Below are 25285 nucleotides of genomic sequence, written 5' to 3' on the forward strand. Positions count from 1 at the left end.
TGCAGGGGCCAATTATAAAAGTCCCCAATCTTCTAATGGGGGGGAAATTTAAAGTTGGGAATCTTGAACCCCTCCTCAAAATATGGATCCTAAGAAGAACTTATGATAAGAGAGCCCAGGAAACTGATTGCAATAATCTAGAAAGGAGATGATGAGAATATTTGAAGGAAGCCCGGTGTAAGGAAGGCATGCATTGTAGACATGAGTTTTTTCAAAGGTCTGGAAACAGAAGTTATAGCATATACTATACTATACTATGCTATGCTTTGCTATACTATATTATACCATAATATACTAAACTACCATACTTTATTATCCTATACCATAGTATATTATACCATAAATACTACAGCATATCATACTAAATTACTGCACTGTGATATAATAAATACAGAAATAGATGGCAAGCCAGTTGTACTGAAATGAAGCATGTGGGAAGTGTAATAATGTGAAATAAGATTGAAAGGTAAGTGAAAGTTGGATTTTGAGGTGGGGAAAATTTAAATGCCAAATAGAGAAGCTTGTATTTTTTCCTCTAATGTCAATAGAGTATTTCTTACTAATGATTTTGAGTAATAAAATGTTTTAAGAACATGAATTTGGCAGCTTGGAAAGGAGAAAGACTGATGGCAAGAAGACCAATTAGGAAATTATTGCAGTAATCTAGGCAAGAAGTGATGAAGTCCTAAACTACAGGATAGTCTATGGGACAAGATGGAAAAAGATAGATGCAACCTGCCAACTTATTAGAATGACATCTGAGGGAGAGAAGCAAAGATAATATTATAGCTGAGAATGGAGCAAGGATAGAATAGTTTCTCTTCATTAACTTGTGACTGAGCTATGTAAGCTCTCTAGTAAATGCTGTTCACTGTGGTATACCATGGTAGTAGACTTTAGAGTTTGAAAAAAGATGTCTTTCCAGTAATAATAATTATTAGTACATCTTGTCTTATTAATGATGTTTTCATATTGTTATTGGCTAGTCATTTTTCAGTCATATTCAATTCTTCATGACTCTATTTGGGGTTTTGTTGGCAAGGATAGTGGAATGGTTTGTATTGCCTTTTCCAGCTCATTTTATAGATGAAAAAACTGAGGCAAATAACTTCCTTAGTATCACATAGCTAGTAAGTGTCTAAGGCCAGATTTGAACTAATGAAGCAGAATCTTCCTGACTTCATTTCTTAGTACTCTACATTTCACCACCCAGGTGCCCTTGAAAACCACATGACCTTCAGGAATAATAACTGGCAAATGGTCTGCAAGCTGGAAAGGATAGGGAAGATCTATTTTATTAAAGTTCTATTTATTTAAGCTATAAATGATTCAGCCTTTATATATGTGGTATGCCTTAATAAAACACTATGAAAGTTATGAAAGAAATATAAGGCCCTATTCTGTGCCTTCAGCCTAGCAAAAAATAATGAAAGAAAATTAATTCAAACTCTGATTTTTTGCTCCAGTTATGTTATTGGATCAGCTAAATAATATAAATTAATTGGAAATTATCAACATTGACCATCTTGTCCAATGCTCAACTACATAAGTAAATGGCTGTGTGGCTTTGGGTAGGTCCTTTGTCTTTCAAGTTCTCACTTGCTTCATGCCTAAAATGATATAACTAGACTATATGAGTTCTAAAATGTCTCTGATTCTAAACAATCCCCTTTACTTTATGTTATATGTACTCATACAGACAGTTTTTGTTCTATATCTTTAGTCTTATGAGGGGGAAATCATAATTTAATAATCTCTTAAATTACTGCATCATTTACTTGAAAATCTTTTTTTTTACATTTAGCTGGAAGTTTAGGTTTAAGATAAACAATTGTTTTTTTTTTAAAAAGATGTCCAAGGAAAGATGGAAAAGTTAAACACACAGATAACCCAAAGACTTCCTCTGTCTCATCTGCTGTGTGCCAGGGCAATATGTTGATTACCAGGTCACAGCAAGAAGCAATAATAATTGCTTCCATTTAAAAAAATCTTTCCTTCCTCCTTTGTGAAGTTAGCTAGAGACTGGACAAAAGGAGGCAGTTTCCAGGACCCTCAACATTCAAAGGTTCTTAATTTGAGTTTTGTGAAAATTTTATCTATGTCAGAACTGCAGGTCAATGAACATAATTGGTTTCTTCTTCAATCCTGTATATTTTACTTCTTGCATTTAAATATTTTATACTGAGAAAGGATCCATTAATTTATCCAAACTATCAATGAAATCTAGGATGCAAAAAAGGTTAAGAACCTCTGGGTTAGATCATCCTTACTTGAGATAATGAGACCCTGGATAATAAAGAAATGACCAGGGGAAAAAAATCTTGGCTACAATACTAAGGATTTGTAGTCTTTCCTTGGGCACAAATCTTTCCTTGTAGTCAGTAGGATTTCAATTGGATTTTTGAAATTCTCAGGCCAATGAAAGCCACCTTTCTCTCAATAATAACAGTTGAAGATATTCAGGACATCCTGAAAGATCAGGAAATCCTTACTACACACATCAGTCAGAGTTGAATGCTTAATTTTGTCAAGTCTCATCTTTAATTAATGCATTCTTACACACCAGCTCTTTAAAGGTCCTCCAATTATCTTTCCACCTTGATTTCACTCCTCTCCTTCAAGTCTCCTATCTGAAGGCTGAATTATATTATTCTTCTCCAAGTCATCTTATCCTCTTCCATCCACCATTACTTGGCCACACATTTTATTATGCCCAGACTGCCCTGATTCCACCCTTGATTTCTGAAATCTTCCTACTTTAAATACCCAGCTCAAATACCACTCTTCCATTTTAAATATCTCCAACTCCAATGATATTATCCTATTTAGAAGTTATCTATCATATATCAGAATTCAAAGCCCCACTCCTATTTATTTATCATTTAATGTAATTCAATAAATAATTATCAGATGCTTACTATCTGACAGATATTGGATAAAACATAGGGCATCAAAAAGCAAGTATTTTCTGTCCTCAAGTGTTAAGGACCATGCCTAGATGAAAGGGTAGATTAATTCTCTGAGAGCCTCCACAGCTGTGAATCATACCATCTGAAGGAGTTGCAAAGTAGCCTTTACTGACACAGAAGTCGCTTGTGGACTGGGAATGAAATAAATTGGAGGCAGAGAGAAGAGTTTACATTGTATTGAAGATGGAACAGTGGAAACACAGCACATAAGTATAGTTGCTTAAGTAAAAAAACTCACAAAATTATTCAAAGTAACTTTTTTAAATGCTCTAATTCAAGTAATGTTTCATTTTTATATTACCTTCATTTTTAATATATATGTGTATATATATATATATATTGTTTTATTTTATATGTATCTAAATATATATATATATGTATATGTTTCATCTACATGCATACTTCCAAGTATACATATTATATATATACATAATATGCTACATATTATATATAGACATTATATCACATACATATATCTTTGTAATAAGAGAGAGTTTGCTGCATAAGGAGTGATCCTTATCGACTTGGGTATGTGTATGTGTATATTTAATATGTATATTAAATACGTATTTAGAATATGTATCTCTATCTAACTATCAATTCACTTTCCTATACAATAAACTATCCCTAGGAAAAGTTCAACAAAGCTAACCATAATGTAAACTCTGCACATCCACAGTCTTCCATTTTGGCAGAGTTGGAAGAGATGTATTTCCTGAACTTTAAACCAAAACCAAGCTTGGCTATTATGGTTATAAGGCATCCAGTTTTAAAATTCCCTTTGTTATTATTCTTTCTGAGGTTATTGTGCAGATGGTCAGAATGTCATTTCAGGAGGCAAAGAGTACTAGGGACGGAGGAAATCAGTAAAACTTCTTGAAGGAGGCAGAACTCAACCTGTGCTTTGAAAGAAGGTAGGGATTCTAAGAGGGAGAGGATGTTCTTATTCTAGTTTGCACAGGGTTGGCATTGAAATGTGTTTTATTGCCTGAGGCCTAGCATAGCTAAAGACTAAGAGGCATAATTTTCAGCTATAGTTAGGGGTAGGTTCAAGTCATCAAGTAATTGGGAGATAATTGTTAAATTTTCATTGTGAGCATTTATACCTCAGGAATCTATAATCAATAAATCAAAGCTTAATCCATTGCTTTGTTGATTGCCTAGACTAGTAAATTTTAACAACAAAAATTAAACTTTAAATTCCTGTACATATATTTTTCCCTCTTGTGAGTCTAAATGTTTAAAACATTTGCCAGCACGGCCTGGTTTACCCTATAAATGTTTTTTGAGCTCAGCAAGAGCTTAATGAAATTTTACTATACTGGAGGTCTGTTGACTGTAGGATAATAAATAATGAGAAGAAAGAAGAGGAAGAGGAGAAAGGAAGAAAAAAAGAAAAGAAAAGAAGTAGAAAGAAAGGGAGAAAAGGAGGAGAAGGAAAAAGGAAAGAGGAAGAAGAATAGGATAAAGAAAGAGGAATGAGGAAAAAGAGAAGGAGGAAAATAAAAAGAAGAGGAGAATGAGAAAAAGGAAGAAGAATAGAGACAGATCAAGAAAAGGAGGAAAAATAGGAGGAAGTGGAGGGAGAGATGTAATGGCAATGGGCATTTATATAGTGCTTTAAGATTTGCAAAGTGCTTTATCACTCCTCTGGATTTCATCATGCCCCAGATATATCCTGCAATGTGGCTACATTCCTAGACAGCCTACCTTCTTACTCCCTTTTGTTCTGAGAGCCCCTACATCCCTCTGATTGGAGGACAAAGACTTCTCTTTCCAGAACCTTTCATTTAAGGAGAGAGTTTGGTCAGCTAAGGGTTCATTTACCAACCAATGCTTTTTCTATTGCCTAAACTGAACTCCCTAAGAGCATAGACTACTTTTTCCCTTTTTTTAATCCCCAAAACTTAACACAGTGTCTGGCACATAGTAGGCATTCAATAAATGTTTCTTGATTAACTGTCTCTACATTCATCATCTCATATGAACCTTAGCAGGCAGAAAGGGTCTTAATCTGTCTTAATGGACTGTAATATGATATTAAAGAAATAACAACTCTTTGAAGTATTCTATTATAGATATGAACAGCTCATCTCCCATATTATAAGGTCCTTAGGGGCATCTTCTGCCCCTTATTTGCCTTCATAATTTCCCCAGTGCCTTTGCTCAAGCTTTAATGTTTCTTGATTAGAATCAAATGGAATATTACTTCATTGTCCTAATAAAAAAGAAATTGCAAAGCTGCCAGAGAAAACATTTTATTTTCTGTTCCCAACTGAAAAATCTTTTGAATCACCTTGAACTTTGAAGTTGATGTATCTGTTTGTCTTTCTCAGGCACTATGTCTAACATACTGAAGAGTCAAATGCCTTGGCCAGTGGTTGTGGCAGGTTTGCTTTTTATATGCGTTTTCCTATTTGGCCTTGGAATAAGAAAGTGGTATCAATACTGGAAGGAAATGTGAGTACTCTATCAGGAATGGGGAAAATAAATTGTTCAACATGTGGAGGGTGGTTGTACTTTTTACTTTTTATTGTCAAGATTCTTTTAAATTTACACTCAGTGGAGTACTTTGGTGCTGTTATTCTTGTTATTCAATATTTTCAGCTAGGTTCAACTCTTCCTGACTCCATTTTGGAATTTTCTTGGCAAAAATACTTGAATGGTTTGCTATTTCCTTCTCCAACTCCTTTTACAGATAAGGAAATTGAGTCAAACACGGTCAAGTGATTTGTTCAGGATCACACAGCAAGTATATGTCTGAGGCTTCCTGACTTCAGGCTTGTCATTCTATCCACTGTGTTATCTAGCTGACAATTTTATTAATAGGAAACAAACAAGCAAAGAAACAAAAACAAACAAACAAACAAAACTAAACAAAACCAACATAAGAAAGGCAATATAAATTTCCCAGAGTCACAAAGCTAGGAACAAAGGAATTTAGAATTCAGAGTTAGAAGCAACTGTAGATATCAAGTCTAACCCTTTTCTCCATGCACAACTTTATTTTACAATTGGGAAAATAGAGGTTTAAAAAGATAAAGAATTGCTCAATTTTAAATTAGAAGAATTTGAACCTTAGTTCCCCTACTTTCAAATCCATATCTTTCTTCTATATGCCACAATTAATAATTACTAGTCCTAGTACAAAACAACAACCCTAATAGCGGAAGCTAAAAGCCCTACTATTACAAATTTAGAGATAATGAAATTACATTTCAGAGACCTTCCTAGAACAATACAACTACTAAGGGTCAGAGATGTAATTTGACCTAATTCTAAGACTGGTATGTGTTTCACTATTCTACATGGTCTTCTAAGACTGTTCTCCATTTGCTTGGCCAAGTCTTAGCAGTCATTCATGTATCAGGCTGAACAAATCAGTGTGCATGAAATGAGAAATGAGTCTCACCTCTGTCCAAAACTTAAACTGGGTTTTCTTTTAAATCTTCATTATTTTTCATTTTCATGCATCTCTGAACAGTCTCAGCCCATCTGGGCCTGGATGTCGAAGTGTGAAATTAGGGGAGAAAGTAATTTCAAGAAAAATTTCCAGCATTTTCTCCACAAAGTGAGCTTTTAAGGGATTTTTTATATGTGGGGGGGTGAGAAAGGTGGAGAAAAGATGAAGAATTTATATGGCCTATTCTATACCTGAAGAAATACCACATGGCACATTAGATAAAGCACAGAATCTGGAGGTAAAGGTTGGGTTCAATCCTATCTCATACATTCTTATTAGTTGGGCAACCTATAACAAACCACTAAAAAAACTGTTTTTTTTCCTCTGCAAAATGGTGATCATAAGAATATTTACCCTATAGAGTCACACAAAATTTATGAAGTACAAATTTAAAGTGCAAAATTTAAAGCACTATCAACTTATAAACTATTATCCTTATGTTTCAAGGGGACACTTTCCAAAACTTCTCAAGCTCTATCCTTGCCACTTATTAAGTATCCAAGCTGAAGAATACTGCATTTGGAGTCCAAACAGTGGGGTCATATCCAATCTCTGATCCTTATTTCCTGTGTGACCCTGAGCTTATCATAATCTCTATGGGACTCAGTTTTACTTCATCAGTAAAATGAAAGGATGGGGCTAGATGACCTCAGATAGATAGATGTCTTTTGCAACTGTGGGTCTGTGATCATCTAGCAAACATCTATCAAATTTCTTGTGTTTCAATTTTCATATTTTTCAACTGAGAACAATAATAGCTACAGTTCCCATTTGATTGGACTATTGTAAGGATAATGTAAAGTCATAATTTATATAAAGTATTAGTGTTTATGTTGTTGTTGTTGTTGAGTCATGTCTATTCTTTGTGACTCCATTTGCAGTTTTCTTGGAAAAGATACTGGAGTGATTTGCCATTTCCTTCTCCAGCTCATTATACAGATGAAGAAACTGAGACAGGATTAAATAACTTGCCGAAGATCACAAGGCTTGTTAGTGTCTGAAGCCAGACACTAACAGGAAGATTAGTCTTCTTGACTCCAGGCCTACCACTCTATCTAGTACATTACCTAGCTTCCCATTGCTATATATATGGAGGCACAACAAGGCAGTCAGGGCTTTTTCCCTGGTACTAACATGGAGGAGGGGGAGAATTATTTCTTTCAAAGAATGTCCATTCTCGTCTAGTCTACTGGCTCTCACTCCTGTAGGTTCTCATAGTCATTACTTCTTTCACCTGAAGCCCATTGTGATAAATAAAATCAGTGTAGGATCAAGAGGGGAGCAAGAATTAACAGTAAAGGCAAATGAAACTGACAGCCCCCATCCCTATTATAAATTGAGCTTTTAACCTATTCAGTTCTTACTCACCTACATGTTCCTTGGGACCTAACCTCTAGTTAACAAATCCCTTTTTCTTCTCATATTCCTTTTTCCTTCTTCATTAAAATTTAGCTGTCACTTGAATAAACACTGTCTCTTGGCCCTCTCTCCAAGATGAACTTTCCTTCTCTAATGTCCTTTGATGTCCAATACCAAAAAGTGATAAAGTCCTTGCTCTCCCTCATACATTCAACTTTTTCTTCCACCAACAACATTCTGCAACCATTTCTCCCTTAAATTCATCCTTATAGCTATTATTTATGGAATTCTAGGATGCTCCATCTTCTTCCCAGGAAGTTCAGTACCTGACTCACAATCTTCTTCCCCATCCTAATACATTTCAAACTTTTAGACATTCTTCTAACTATTAATATCTCACAGTCTCTATTTCTATTTCAGCAGTCTACTTCAACTGTGCATGCTTAAAATGATCATACTTTAGACCAGTAGTTTCAAACTCAAATACAAAAGGGGAACACTAAATAGTACATAAGGATCCTTGTAGACACATACTGTGTTAGAAAACCTTGTATTAACATTATTTATGTCCTATTGCATTTTTATTTATCTTGTTAAATATTTCCCAATTTCTTTTTAATTTAGTTCTGTCAGTCTTGGGCTGCATGTGGCTGCAGGCTGTTTGTTTGACACATATTTTAACCTATATTCTCTTAGTGGACAAATGCCATAGGGTCTGTGAAATTGTATGGGGGAAATGACATCATTATTTCTATTAACTTCTAAATGAAATTTAACCTTACTTTCCTTAAATTTCCTTAAATTATTTTAAAAAAATATTTTGAGAAAGAGTCCACAATCTCCAACAAACTGCCAAAGGGATCCATGCAACAAATCAAGAACAACTCTTAAGAGTCTTCCCTACATGCCCAATTCAACTGAATTTTCTCTAATTATCAGAATCTTTATTTTATCACAGCTATCACAATCATCATCAGTAATAGCAGCGTATTGTTAATAATAATCCCTAAAATAAATTCTACTATTTTGAAAAAAAAGCTCACAGTAGTTTGAAAAACAACCCACAATTAGTTCAAATTAGTAATGCATATAAAAGTTAATATATATCACCAGTTGCTATGAGAGGAGATGATGGTCCACCTTCATATAACATTATTTTTTCCCGAGTTCTCAAAGGATTTTTTACACAGTTGGAAAGCAAGCATGATTTAAAAATCTAGCTTTTATTCCTACTGTTGCCATCTAATAACTGAATGACCTGTGGAAATCATTGAAACTTTCTAAGCCTCAGTTTCCTAATTTGTAAAACAGTGCTGATAACCATTGTTTATATCACAGTGTGATGAGGATCAAGTGAGAGTGCATTTATGAAAGTGATTTTTCCAAACATCAAAGCCTCATTGAAAGGTATTGATTGTCCCCTATAGAATACAATGTTGTCTATCCTTATATTACTGAAGTCCTATTATGATGCCTCATTATGTTGAAGGAGTAATCTCAGGTCCACATCTTAGAAGATCATATAAATGCAGAATGTAAAGTAGATGACTTATAAGTCATTTAGTCCACATTGTACTTGAATAGCAATTACTTCTACAGAATCCCTGATAATTGGTCTTGAAAACTGCCAAAGAGAACTATTTGTCAGAAGTATTTTTTTTCTTTTCTTTTTTTTGAGAAAAAAATCTACCTGCACAATTGTTTCTATTCTTTCTTCTAGGATCAAGCAAACTAATAATTCTTCAAATAAATTATTTTCCTTTCACATGCTAAATTTTTATGCCATAACACTCAATTCCTCCAATAATCCCACTCAACCTCCTCTGAACTTGTTGAAGTTTGCTAATGCCCTGTTCAAAACAAAAGACAATATGGCAGAAATTTGGTCCAAAGAAGGCAAATGATAGTGTAACAATTGCAATCCTATTCTGAAACAATTTGTATTATCAAATTCTAAAAAAGATCACATTGACTTTCTAACTTCCATATCACATTGTTGAATCATTTTAAACTTGCAGTCCATTACAAATATCAGATATAGATCCATATATATGGGTCGTGTTTTTCCTCTATAATATATAAACATATTTATCATATATTAAATATATCTGCAAAAATCCACTTTAACACATTAAATACAATAAATATATTGTATATGATAATGGGAAATATACTGAAATCTTTTAAAATTCATATTTTGTCATTTAGAATTGAAGATAGATCTGAGGTGGAATCCTACTTCAGACATGTACTAGCTAAGGACTCTGAACAACTCGATTAGCTTCAGTTTTCTCATCTGTAAAAACGGGGTTGCAATGGCACCTACCTCACAGGATTTTTGTGAGAATCAAATGAGATATCAAATATGTAAAGTGTTTGACAAACATTAAAGTGCTATATAAATGCTAGCTATTATGTCATATGCAGCTAAGTTCATTCCTATGAATAATGAATACCATCATAAAGTGATGACATATATTCAAATTCACACTATATGAGGTTATAACTATGTAAAATATAGTAATAAGTTCCAGTTTGATTGAAATATGAAGTGTGAATTTGAATGATATGACCATTCATTGAGATTCATAAATTGCACTAATTGGGATCTAGCTGCATATCTTTGAAAAGTTTGTCATAAATCCCAAGCTCTGATATAAATCCAGAACAGGACCAAAGACCAATACTTATCTTAAAGAGTATTCCATTACAGTCATCATTCCAATTGACTGATCACTAATCACTTGTCTGGATATTCAATCCTTTCCAAGTCTTCCTAAATATAAATTCAGGTAAATGACATCTTTCTATCTTGTCAAGACTATCAAGTTGAGTAACCCTTTCAAATTTCCAGTCTTAGAGTGCTTCTTGAATTTTACACAATTTTCCAGAAATTACTAATATATTCTTCAGAAATCATATCAGCAGATTCCATCAGTACCCTGGGAGGTAGTATATCTGGGCTTAGTGATCTGGAGTATTATAGATGACTAATTGGACTTCTATTTTAATTCATTTTATTGGATTTCTATTGTATCCTAATTGTTATTAATCTGCTTGATATGATTCTCTAGGAACAAGGATTATAAATCTTGAGAAGAGGACTCAGATATGTGTACTACAGATTGTAAATTCACTTGTTTAATCATAGGAAACTAACTAGAGGATCTCTACCTTTGTTTTAATTTGTGATGACTAAGCCCAAAATGGAAGATATTACATGGAAAAGCCCCAAGCTGTTTTTTTCCCCTCTTCTTTTCTTGTCATTCCTCTATTGCCCATTATGGGGATGGGCATGAGCACTTGACCAATGAGTGACCCTGATTAGTAGTCTGTAGCCTAACTTTCTACCAGCCCATGTGGATATCTATTTTGAAGCCTACTAGCCCGTATGTCAAACAGTGGATTCTGGATTTTGTGTGGACTCTCCTGGAAGGTCAGAGGAAAGGTCTATCAACCAATGAGATTATATACATATATATATATATATATATATATATATATATATATATATATATACACATATGTGTGTGTGTGTGTGTGTGTGTGTGTGTGTACTCTACCTGTGTTGTCTGAGGATCAAAAATAAAACTGAGGCCCTGAAAGAATGGATCATGAGGAGGATCTGAGGTCCACTTCAGAGGTTAGATTTTTTTTACCTCAAAACATTAAGTAAATATGAGTTATTGCTGTGTGATTCTCATGTTAGATTCAATGTGATTTAATAGAGTTATTGCTGTTCTTTCCATTCATTCACTTATTTTGGGTTTATACTCCCTATTGACCATTTTTGTTTTATTATTCCCAGTTTAAAGACCATATTCTTTGGAAGTGAATCAATAGACAAAATGACAATAAATAGTTCTACCTTCTATCAGCTATTATAATCATTCTTTGAGTAGTAGTCTTAACTATTCTGTGACCTTTCTCTTATCCCTATTATAGCTGTAATAATAATAAAATAATAATAATAATACTTCCTTGGCATTTGTTGTCAACTTGAGCTCATCCAAAGCTTTAACATTCCTGATAATAATTTTAACATACTGTAATACTAATACTAGGTTGTTCTGTGTTGATCACAAGGGAGTCTGTCTCTTATTCGTTGCCAACAAGATTCTTACCAGAATCCTTCTTAATAGGCTGCTCATTCACCTGGAAGATCGATGTCTACCTGAGAGCCAGTGTGGCTTCTAAAGGGGCCAAGTAGTAGTTTGCTGCCTAAAACTCTTGGGGAAATGCCAGGAGCAGAATAGAAATCTTTATACATTATTTGCCAAACTGACAATGACTTTTAATATTTCCAGTCATGATGACTTATGAAAGTTCATGGCAGAATTTGGTTTGTTTGAGAAGTTCATCAGTACTGTTATAACAATGTCATGATGCATGTTTGCACAGGTTCTGGATAATGGACAGTGCTCTTGTGCTTTCTCATTCACCAATGGAGTAAAGGAGGGCTATGTGGTTTACTCCCATATTTTAGTATGATTACTCAGTGATGTTGTCTGACATATTCAATGAAGATGAAAATGACATCAAGATCAGCTACTGCATTGATGCTACATTATTTAACTTGAAAAGGCTATGAGTCAAGAATAATAATATAATTGTGCACTCAATGAATAATAACATAATAATAATAATAATAATAATAATATAATTGTGCACTCAGTGCAGCCTATGAGTCTGAAATACAATAAAGTTTGGGTCAATTCTCTGTTGCTGACAACACCAAGAACACAGAGGTTCTCTACCAACCAGCATTTCATTATCCATATATGGAGCCATAAGGAGCAGCAAATAGAAAAATTTTGAATGTCATATATAAGTTCACTTACCTTGGGAGGGTACTTTCCAGGAATGTATACATAGATTATGAGATTGACACACTCATTGTCAAAACCAACTCAGCCTTTGGGAGGCTCTGAAGAATATGGGAAAGGAGAGGTATTAGACTGACTACCACACAGAAGGCCTGCAGAGTCTTTGTGCTGACCTCATTGTTGTATGCCTGTGAAACCTAGAGAGCATATCATGCCAGGAAACTCAATTTCTACCATTTGAATTATCTCGGGAAAATTTTGAAGATTAACTAGCAAGATAAGGGACTTGAAACTTAGGTCTCTTCTCAAGCTGAATCACCAGGCATTCAAACTAATGCAGAGTGCAAGTCTGATCATCTAGCCATGTTGTTTAAGTACTAAAATATCCATTTGCCTAAAAAGCTCTTTTACAGAGAACTCACACAAGGCAAGCACTCAAATAGAGATAAGGAGAAGCAACATAAGGACACTTTCAAGGTCTTTCTAAAGAATTTTGAAAAATATTATGAACCCATATGGGAGGCACTGGCACACAAGCATCATGCATGGTGTCCTTACATGATAAGAACTATTTGTATCTGACTGTAGTAGAACCTTCTAAACTCATATTGGTCTGATCAGTCAAAATTGGAAAGATTTTACCTGGCCCACAACATGAAGATGTTATTTTGGTCTTCTTTAAGCATGATGAACAAGAAGCAACTAGACTATTCTTTTGTATTTCTCCTAAGTTATTTGTCCATTTGTCCATAGTCCATTTCCAATTCATTTCATCTTTCACTTTAAAAAAATCTAAGTTGATTAATGTATTTTATGTGTATGCACATTAGATCTGTTTAGACAATTGCCCCGATTCTTCTTTATCAAAATATTTTATGTTTGGTCAACATTTTATTCTTATGCACAGCTATCATCTTGATCTCACTTCCTTCATATAATTCTAGTCCTTGAAGTACCAATATTTTCCTTATTAACTCTTTGAAAATTTCTCTCTTAACAGCTAGGATATGCTAATTTGATGATTTTATTTGTCTATCACAAAATATAAGATGAAATGGTCATTTCTTCCCAAGCTTCATTTCTATTTTGGCAACAAGTTCTGTCTTAGCACCGAGTCCAGAAACTCTTCATTGTTTTGTCCAGCTTTTGAAGAATAAAATAATCATTAAAGAAAGTTAAGAATATATCCATTTTTCTGTTTTTTCAGAGAGTTCAAGCATTTGCCTATCTCAGGAAAATCCCTCATTACTATACCAAATTTGTTTTCTAAATTTATCATTCATTTCTTCCTACTGGAAGTCAGCTTATAATATATTCTTACCACTTCTTTTTCAAGAAAATGCCTTAATTTACCCTTGTCTCTATATTATGATCTCCAATTCTGACTCAAGGATTTATTCATTTGTTTATATCTTCTTAATGCATAATCTACCTCCTCTTTAAAATTTTATCTAGATTCAACTTATATTGTAAATAATAGATTTTTCAAAATCTATGCTTGCCAAATGCAAGCTCTGGAAACTCCTTCCAAATGGAAAAGCTGTTAAGTTTGACCAAATATTTCAGATCAAGTATATACCTGCCATTGGAAACTATACCTATCTAACTTCAAAAAGGAATATTACTCAAGTATATGACAACTGGATGTTGTTTGATGGTCACACTAAGACATTTAATGCATGTGACTTACAGTAGTACAGAGAGTATCCAAATAAATGAAACCATGTATCCATGAAAGAAATACTGTCATAAAATCAGTCGATCAAGGTGAACACTTAGGAGTTAGAGAAACTAAAACTTGTAATTCCTATAGATTCCCACTTGATAGATAAAGGAATCAACTAATGGAGTATAAATGATTATTCAACATATTATAGCAATTTTGCCCCTAGGCACCACTTGAGGGAAGATGTTTTATTATTTTTAGTAAAATACTGACCACCCAATCAACTGACTCATCCTCCTAACTCCTGTCTAATATCCAAGGGTCATTAGGCATCAGGGCAAATACCTATAATGGTGACTGACTTTGCATGGAACACTCATGACAGGTAGTAAAGAAAGAATATAACAGCTTATGCTATCCTCCCTGATAGTAAACTAACTCTGGCCCTCCTTAGTCCCTACTCTCATTCACTCTCCTTTCATACTGTTCCCTCTGGATAATTTAATAATTATTATAAGGTAATGCTTATAATTATACTCTCTTTCAACTTCTCTTCCTCTTCTATTCCCTCTCTTCTGATCTTCATGAGAACCTAGACTTTTTTTTCTATAGCCATTATATGTGTTAGGAACCTTCCCAAGGCTGACTGTTCCTTCTTGGGCATCCCTTGAATACTCTGAGTCAGGAAGAGGAGTTAGCATTCTCCTTGCTCTCCACTGCTACTCTCAGACCCTTCTTCTGCCACGGTCACTCAATAACCACTCCTTTTTATCCTTTCCATATCTTTATTGCTATGATAGATAGACTTTTCAGGTCAAGTCACTCTCTTCTTCTTAACCCTGATTTTTAATCCCTCCAAATTCTCTTGCTTCCAGTTCCTCAATCTTCTTCTCTCACATAATTTGTTTCCAGGAAATCTCAATCATGTACAGAAATTTTGCAATATTCTATATTATAGAGTGGTCTTTCTATTAGGATATACAAATGACCCTCTGGAACTCATATGCTAGGAACCAAACTGTAGCTTTAAACTGTAGCTTCATCCTTGGCTTCAACTGTAAATCCTTTCTGTGACCAAAATCCCTCTCTTTGAAATTTTTATTTAAAATAAACTTTATTAATATCTTTGTTTTGTAACATAGCCATACCCTTCCACTCACCCCAAAAATCTTCCCTTATTGCAAAGAGTCAAGAAAAGCAGAGCAATTCAACAATTATGTCAGTATGCATGTGCTAAAATGTGATCTTCATAGTCATTTGTTGTCTGAATTCAATATTGATCATTAGAATTATCCTGAATTTAGTTGCTAGTTGTTCTGTGTAAGTATTTTTAAATTTTCTATGTTTGCAATTGCTGTGTATATTATTCTTCTGTTGTGCTTATTTTATTCTACATCAGTTCATACAAATTCACATTTCTCATGTGTGTAGTATTGAAACAATAACTTTCCTTCATATTTATAGGCTCCAATTTGTTCATCTATCTCCAATAAATGGGTATCCAAATTTGATTCCAGTCTTTTGCTATTTCTTAACAAAAATGTTTCTCTAAATAATTCAGTATATATGGGACCTTTCTTTTTGTTTTTGATTTATTTGCCTCTCCATTAAAAAAAAGTGCTTTAATTTTCTCATCTCACCCAACTTGAAGTCAGGATTTAAACAATCATGCTTTTTTTTTCCTTTCCTACAGCACAGAAAGACCACCATCATTCAAGCCTCCACCACCGCCAATCAAGTATGTGTGTATTGGAGAATCAGTTGGAGGTGATCTACCCTGTCATGAGATGGAAACTCTCTAATCTTTTCTCTTGAGAATTTACAGAATAACAGTACCTGTCCTCTGTCCTATTGAGAAGATAAGAGATTTGGTGTTTTGCATTACTCTGGCCCATCTGTCAGACTTACACCACTGCAACAATGGATGTCAGCTGTGAATCACCTCTTTATACAGTTTCTAACTATGCCATCTGCATATGTCTCAAATTGAAACAGGATGCTTGGAAATGTCTGTAGGATCAACGGTACTCATTCCAAACATTATAATCTTCAGAGATTTTATTGGCTTAATAAGAGATATAATTTAAAGGATATATCCTTTCAGCTTCCTACTACAGCTGAAAAATGTTGACATTTTTTCATTTTAACTGTGATTAATATGACAGCAATGTTATAAGCATATGGAGACTAAGATCGACCCTCCTATTTTTTCTGCCAGAATTCTGAGCTATTTACTCACACAATAATCATCTTTGAAGTTTTTCTGGTTTGCTACAAAAACTGAAAAGGAAAAAAAAAAGTAAAAGCAAAAATACCTAGCAACAAGGCAGAATAATGAAAAAGTGAGGATGGTTTCCGCAACAGCATTCCTAGTGATTATTTTCATCCCCCAAACTGACATAGGATTTCACAAAGGGCAAAGTCATAAAATGTCTTTTTTTCCCTTTCCTTCTTCCTGCCTCATTCATCCAAATCTTCCTTCCTTCCCTCCTTGCTCTTTCCCTCCTTTCTTTCTTTTATCCATTCCTTCTTTCTTTCTTTTTCTTCCTTCCTTCCTCCTTTTCTCTTTTTCTTTCTTTCTTCCTTCCTTCCTTGCTTGCTTCCTTCCTTTTTTCTTTCTTTCTCTCTTTCTTTCTTTCCTTCCTTCCTTCCTTCTTTCTTTCCTTCTTTCCTTCAGTCCTTCTTTCCTTCCTTCCTTGCTTGCTTCCTTCCTTCCTTCCTTCTTGCCTTCCTTCCTTCTTGCCTTCCTTCCTCCCTCCCTCCCTCCCTCTCTCCCTCTTTCCCTCCCTTTCTTCCTTCCTTCCTTCTTTTCTTCCTTCCTTCCTTCTTTCCTTCCTTCCTTCCTTCCTTTCCTTCTTTCCTTCTTTCCTTTCTCCTTTCTTTCTTTCTTTCTTCTTTCTTTCTTTCTTTCTTTCTTTTGTTCTTTCTTTCCTTCCCTCCTTCCTTTATTCCTTTGTCTCTTTCTCTCTCTCTCTTTTTTTTCTTTCTTTTGTTCTTTCTTTCTTTCTCTCTCTCTTTCTTTCTTTATTTTGTTCTTTCTTTCTTTTCTTCCTTTACATAGCAGACAGGCAAAATAAAGCCTGCTTTGGGCTTTAGAATTATACTGTCCTCAATATCCCTAAGCAAAGATTAGCTTTCTACTTGTCTTTCTTAGTGCCTTAAAACACTTAATGACTAAATTGTTGGGTTAGCAAATAACCAGCCTTACCCAAATCCAGTCCATTACATTTCAATCATTCCATTTTTAAAACCAGAGACTTTCTGTTCATTCCATCCACTTGTTTTGACCTATTATGGAGCAGGTCAAAGTACTGAAACAAATTACCCTTAAGAAATTAACTCTTTTTTCACCACTCTTTTATTTTGCATCTAAACCAGAATATTGTATATCAAAGATTGTACAGGAAATGAAGAAGAAAGTTACTGAAGTTTGCTATTGGTTTTTCTGGGTGGTGATGATCTTTTTCTCCCACACCCCTCCCAAAAAGAGGAGGAGGAACAGATGTCAGAGATTCACCAAATGGTTGGTATTTCCTGCTCGGTCTGTGGTCTGAGAAGGAATCTTTTAGCTAATGGTCCATCTTTATTCTTTAGAATTCTTAGTGAGGTGCTTATCTCTATAAAAAGAATAAAAGCTATCATTTTCTCCCTTAATCATTTCTTTTTCCTTTTCTGTTTTAAAACAGCATCAAAGGTAGCTTGTTAAAAATTCTCCCTGTGTAAAAGCATTTGCATGTAATACAAAAATTATCACTGACACTGATACTGGATTATGACTGAATTGCAGAAAGGTCATCATGCTCTCTCCTTTTTCCTTCCCTCCCTCTCATCTGCTTACTTGTTCATTCTCTCTCTCTCTCTCTCTCTCTCTCTCTCTCTCTCTCTCTCTCTCTCTCTCTCTCTCTCTCTCTCTCTCTCTCTCTGTCTCTGTCTCTGTCTCTCTCTCTCTCTTTCTCTCTGTGTCCCCCCTTTTTCTTTTAAAGTATTGTCTGAAAGTGAGCATACAGGCAAGGAAAATACTATAGCACAGTTGAGAGCTTAATATTTTTATTCTTCCTATAGCCATTTCTTTCAGTGACATTTCTCAGGGCTATTAAAATGTGGTTGATTTTTACCAGAAGACCATGGGGTTTTTCCACTGCAATGTCTTTTTAGTTGAAATGTTTTTCTTTATTTTCTGTCCTTTGTGATACCAACCCTAACATATTCCATGGAGCCCACACACACACACACACACACACACACACACACACACACACACACACACCTTTTCTTGTACATAAAAATGTCACCTAAATATGTCAGAATGTCCACAACATGCAAACAAAGCTCTTCCTAAATAGGATAAATTCGTCAGTAACTTACAAAGCAAGATAATAGGAATGGAGGGAAAAAGGGAAAGGATGGGCAGATCATTAAGTCCACCCTCATTATTTGACAGATGAGGACAGAAGAGGAAATTGAGTCACAGGGAAGTCAAATGGCTTATTATCACCAGTTAATAAATATTTTAGGTAAGATTTTAATTCAGGTTTTCCTGAGTGGGGATTCTATACTTTATCCATTATCCCAAGAAATATGACTATTCAACTTGAACCTGTCAGCTGTGCAGAAATTTACATAACCTTTAAAGTATGGCAGTCACACTCTTCCTATCATAAAAGGAATGGATTCAGCCTAAATCATAAAGAAGAAAATAATTCAGAATCTCTGTTTGTCTTTTTATCATCTCTTCCTTAACTGAACAAAGATGTGAAGGAATATTTCAATTTATTCACTTGGGAAAAAACTTTTGTTTTTTAAAATAGATATGCATAATACATAATATGCAAGTACATGACCTTTGACCCAACTATTAAGCTTATACCCAAAGGAAATCAAAGAAATGGGAAAAAAGTCTTATAAATTCAAAATATTTTTATCATCCCTTTTTGTGGTGACAAAATCCTGGAAACTAAAGGGTATGTCATTCAGTTGGAGAATGACTGAATAAATTCTGGCATTTCAGTAATATGGAATACTAATGTTCTATAAAAATTAAAAGAATCAATGATTTCAAAGACACATGGAATGACTTATATGAAGTGATACAGAATGAATTAAACTGAACTAGAAGAAAAATTTATACTAACCATTAATATAATAAAAATAAACATCTGTAAAGACATGTATAGACTAGGGAGGAATGAAGTTAAAATAGCCAAGAGAACAAGTTATACTTTAACTTTAAATTTAATTTAAAGAAAAACAATTTTGAAAGCTATAAAATTATGATCAATACAATAGCCACTCATGATTTCAAAGAAATCAATGATAAATGTTCTATTTCTTGATAGAGATGTGAGAAATTTAAGATAAAGAGACATATCTAGTTTGTATACAGCCAACAAGAGAATTTATTTTGCTTGACATTGGATATTTGTTATGTGAAATATATTTTTGTTTTCTTTTAATGGAGTATTAAGGTAGATGGGAGAGAAAATTAATGCCTGTTTTTTAAAGAGGTTACTATTTTTTAAGAAGTTACTAATCATATATAAAAAAATAACTGATAGAGGCTGAAGGTAGATCAAAGTATACTTTTTTTAGCTTTCTTTATCTTTCTCATTTTTTATCTGTATTTTTTTCACAAGCTAATATGGCTAATATGGAAATATGTTTTACATGATCTCATATGTATAATCTAAATCAAATTCCTTTCCCTCTCAATGAAGGGGAGAGAGAGAATTTAAAATTCAAAAATTTAAAAAGGAAACTACATGTAATTGGAAAATATATATTTTTTTCAAAAACAGAAGTATAAATCTGGTGCTATGAAGTGTAACATATACTAGCAGTTGTGGTCATACCCTTAAACCAATTGCACTTTCCTCTGGTTTCAAAATTCCTAGTTAAGGGTCTGTTTAAGAGACTAGGAGAAAATCAATCCTATATCACAAGTAGGCAGTCATGGTCTACAAACGTATAAATGTCTTCAGGAAGTCCCAAGCAATTCATCTAGCTCTTGGAAAATAACACAATTATATGTGTCATGATCTTACAAATTTTTCATCGAAAACTCATGTCTTCATTATGCTTTATTTATAATGGTCTTCCTTTAAAGAGAGTGATGGTAGCCTAGTAATTGTATTAGCTGATAGTCTCTAATCTTGACTGGTTAGAATCTCATATGTTTACCTTTAAAGTGAGAAAAGGAATTTAATATTTGTACCTAGAAAAATATTTTAAAATTGTAAAAAAAAAGAAAAAAAAAAAAGAACTGTGATGTAACTGAGTAATAACAGTTCAAAGTGAAAGTAAAAACAGTTAAAAGTTTGTTAAAATGAATTTTTTCTAGAATTTCTAATAATAACAAAATTAAAGATGTTATTTTTATACCATTGTGTAAAAAGTCTATAATTCAAGTAATTTGGATTTTTGTAAATAAAATGCTATGCACTCCTAAGTTTATGAGTTTTTTCCAGTCAATCAATAAATAATTATTAAGCACCTACTAAGTGTCAGACACTGTACTAAGCACCAAGGATATAAATACAAATAAAAAGAAAAGTATTCTCTACCTTCAAGTAGTTTACAATCTAATAGGGGGTATACACAAAAGGAAGCTGAAAGGGTAGGGTGAGGTAAAGAAATATCTATCAAAAGAAGATTATGAAGAAGTCCAAAGAAATTTTAAAGCCAGATAAGATGAATAAACAGACACAAAGAGATGACAAATGTTAGATAAATAGATGGACATAATAGATAATAGACATTAGATAAGAGGATAGATAATAGATATTAGACTAATTAGATAGATTAGATGATAGGTAGATGATACTTTGAAAGTTTTATAACTGAATTTCTGTTTTTCTCTTATGTGTTGTCACTTAACTATATGGCCAATTGTTTGACTTTCTTTTTCAAATTACAAAATATTTCTCAGTTTTCTAGTTATTACCTGATACCACAATTAAATAAATTTTTTAAAAAATTAAAATTCGAATCTGTATCCTTATTCTGGCCTAGGGATTCACTGGGATCCATCAACATTCTAACTAATATCTTCATGAGGATAATGAAATCAGGCCTTTGCTTTCCCCAGATCCCTAAGAAAAACTTTTCCTTCCACCATTCATTTTGAAATTGATTAATTTATATTTTTCATGACTTCAAACAAAAAGTTCATGTTTCCATGTCCCTTGAATAGTGTATTTCCACACACATACCCCACATTTAATAAAAACTATGTAAAGAATATATTATTCAGAATTCAGATGAACTCTAAAGGCTGAGCTCCTTCACAAGTATTGATGGAAAAGTTGGAGTTCTATTCTAAGTTGGAGTTCCATTTAACAAGAGTTTCTGCATCATGATTTTGAATAATCATTTCCTTTTTAACATAGATAAGTTTTGTCCTCGTAACCCCAAATAGCTAGTTCAATGACTACTACATGGCAGGTAGTCAAAAATTGTTTGTCGATTGATTAATGAGTTGGTCAAGAATATCAAGTTCTGTAGAGGTCAGAAGATAATTATTAAGAATCAGAAGGTCAACCACTGGAGATGACTAAAAGGAAACCGCAGAGATGAATGAGAGAGGAGCACATATAATTACAGATCCCAAAACATAACCCAGTAACCCAGGGTTTGGGATGCCCTGATATTGGCGATCTAAATCATAGAATTATAGAAGCTCAGCTGAAATGATCTTCCAAAACTTATCTATAATTCTAAAATTTAAATCACTAGAACCTATTTTAAGATACATAAATAATCTTCATTTTCTACATGGTATCCACTATTCATGACATTGACTCTAGCATGACTGATATTATAGCGATCTCTAGGGTCATGAATGCCTGTAATGCAAAGTATAATTTGTACTGTATAATTCCTTTTGAACCTGCCCATTAAAATCTAGGTCTAGGGAAAACTCAATGTGCATTCCTGAGAGAAAACAGGCTACAATGTAGGGTCCCTGTTAGTCTGTATCTAATTGTGATTAATGAGAAGATATTGGAAAATTGATCAAAAACAGCTAGATTATATAGTAAATAATAAATAGAGTATTTGACTGGAGTCATAAAGAACTAAATTCAAAACCAGCTTCAAACACTTACTATCTGTGTGAGTCTGGGCAAGTCACTTAACTTCTGCTTCGTTCAGCTTTCTCAACCCTAAAATAAGGATAATTATGGCGCCTAATAATGAATAATAATATTCACATAATAATAATAAACCAATAGCATCATGCTTGGCAGAGTAAGGGTTTAATAAATGTTTGCTTCCTTCCTTCCCTTCATTTCTGTATCAGTTACATTAATATTGGAAACTGACTCCTGAATTGCCTCAAGTAGATTCATGTCTGAGAGCACACCTATGAGGGGTTTACCATCTTTATTCCTTAGAGTACAATTTAGGGAAAAAAATTATCCTCACAATGAGTAACAAATCACTGAGCTAAGCAGCCTTAGACACAGGGATGCCTGGGAACAAGCCATCCAAAAGGACTTAGGATTCAAGGTGAAACATTAAAAAGTTAGTGAGAATCTTTATCACATCTAGATTTAAATTTTTAAATGCATACTTAAAAAAACTTCCTGATCTATTTCTTCAAGCTATTTTGATATATATTTTTTCATTTTTAAAGGGGAAGAATGATGCAAATTACTTTTGCTGAATGAAACACTACTATACTCTATATCCTATATCCTATATACTACCTCCTCTTCTTTCCTAGCACTTATTCTAGATTTGGCAGAGTGAGGTTAAATTCACACCACTGTGAACTATGGGACTCTGGTTTACTTCACAACCATGACCTCAGTTTCTTCAAATGTAAGATGAGGGGATTAGACAAAAAGGTCTTTTGAGTTCTCCATAGCTATTATTTTACTTAGATCATGGGGCTATAGCTCAATAGTGTCACCTAGTGATAGCACACTTAAATTGTTGGTCAGATTGTTGGATTTTGATTTTGTTTTAGAGACAAATAAATCCCTTGAAAAGCCTCTGTGATCTGTGGAGAAAGTGCTCTACTTGGAACCACAAGAAATGGGTTAGAGTCTCATCTTGGCTATTTAATGTCTTTAATCATTAGTATTTTACCAATTTACTAATGATCACTAAAATATTATCTATAAGGTAGTTGTGAAGGTCAAATGCATAACATATTAAAGTACTTCATAAGCTATAAAGCTACATAAATCTATGTTATCAAATAATGTACTAAGCCAACATTAAGAAGAGACAGCAAATATCAAGCCAAATATTTTGGTAAAGTTCTAAGCATCTGAATACAGAATGGTCTGACATTAGGTCTCTTTTATCAATAATTTTAGGGGGAATGGAATGACCCCTGATGACTTCTTCTGTGGTTGAGCCCTCCATTATTAGATATACATTTAGACACTAAGAGCACATTTCAGAACTGGAGACTATGGGCTAAATTGCAATTTTTTCTCTCAGTAAGGTAACAATTTCAAGTAAACAAACCAGCCCAGAATCCACTTCTGAATCAGTTTAGCCTGGCACAGATATGCACAGACAAGTAGACATCCACAAATTCATTTTTTTCTATGGTAAGGGAGCATCTGGTCCACCTTCCCTGGAGCAGAATCTAAACTATTAACATAAAAAGGACTTACAACACAAAGGAAAAGTGGGCCAAGAACTAGATGTCATATAATAGAGTTTCATAGTAAAAATGGATCCAAACACAAGTTTCCCTTACACTTTATCTCTTGAAGATACAACTGTGCAAAAGTTTTACAGTATTCCAATGGATCAAATTTGTTGTGATCAACATGAAAGGATACTTTATCCTGGTTCTAATTATTGCACTCTACAATTATTTTCATTTTGAATAATTTGTAACATGTGAATGTCATAGAATATTATTAAATTGTGAGAAATGAAAAAGCAATTACTTCAGAGACTTCATCACCATCACTGCTAATATTTGCATAACATCTGCTATGTTCTGGGCATTGTAATAAGCATTTTATGATTATCATATCATCTGATCCTTACAACAATTCTGGGAGGTAGATGGTATTATTATCTCCACTTTACAGATGAGGAAAGTGGAGCAAACAAGTTATGAAACTTGCCCAAAATTACACAGCTACTGTAAATATCTGTACTCTGTACACCTATCTGCTTCACTTACCTGCCTCTAGAGAAACTTGTATGAACTTATTTAAAGTAAAGTGAGTAGGACCAAAAACAAAAACAAACAAAAAAATACCACAAAACACAACTTAAACAATAGCATCAATATTATAAGAATGAATAATTGTCAAGACTTTAAAAAAATTATAAAGAAGTGGCAGCTAGGTGGTGCAGTGGATAGAGTACCAGCCCTGAAGTCAGGAGGACCTGAGTTCAAATTTGACTTCAGACTCTTAACACTTCCTAGCTGTATAACCCTGGGCAAGTCACTTAACCCCATTACCTCAGGAAAAAAAAATTATAAAGAATTAAATAAGAAAAACCAAGAGGAAAAAATTGTACAATCAAGCTATAAAGATAAACTGTCAGAACTAGTGATCATCCATCATTCTAGAGGATCAATAATGAAACATACTATCCTCCCCTCTCTTAACAGGCAGATGATAGATTTAGGTTTCAAAATGAGGCTAACCTAATTTTTAATACAGCTAATGAAAAGAAAAATGTGTTTTGTTTGACTATAGATATTTCTTGTGAAGAATATGTTTTTCTTTTCCTCTATTTTCCCAAGAGATGGAAAGGTAAAGAAAATAGATTTTAAATAAAAAATGTAAAAATATAGAAGTAAGAGTAATGCTACAGATGTGGGATGTTCCATGCATTTCAAATGAGGTTAAATTAGTTTTGATTAATTGTTTATTTTTCCTAATTTTACTTTATTATAAGAAACCTCTCATTAAACAAGGTGATCTGAAAATGAGATTTAAAGCAATAAAATATTTTTTAAGGAGAAAAACTTCATTTGATATAGACACAATCATGGATGTGGCTTCTACATGGAATGCAA

At 33.6% G+C, this 25285-nt stretch overlaps 1 protein-coding gene across 5 annotated transcripts in view; it reads left to right on the plus strand.

Moving 5' to 3' along the window:
• The window catches only part of CD96 (CD96 molecule), a 151777-nt gene extending 133090 nt beyond the window's left edge, over positions 1-18687 (plus strand). For all 5 annotated transcript variants that reach the window (XM_074301150.1, XM_074301148.1, XM_074301153.1 and 2 more), the window contains 2 exons: positions 5306-5429; positions 15977-18687. In XM_074301150.1, coding sequence (XP_074157251.1) covers positions 5306-5429; positions 15977-16085 — 233 coding nt within the window. In that variant the 3' untranslated portion in view covers positions 16086-18687. The remainder of the gene's footprint in view (positions 1-5305; positions 5430-15976) is intronic.
• The last annotated feature ends 6598 nt before the right edge of the window (positions 18688-25285 follow it).

The sequence above is a fragment of the Sminthopsis crassicaudata genome, chromosome 3 (genome assembly GCF_048593235.1).
Source record: "Sminthopsis crassicaudata isolate SCR6 chromosome 3, ASM4859323v1, whole genome shotgun sequence".
Classification (NCBI taxonomy): Eukaryota; Metazoa; Chordata; class Mammalia; order Dasyuromorphia; family Dasyuridae; genus Sminthopsis; species Sminthopsis crassicaudata.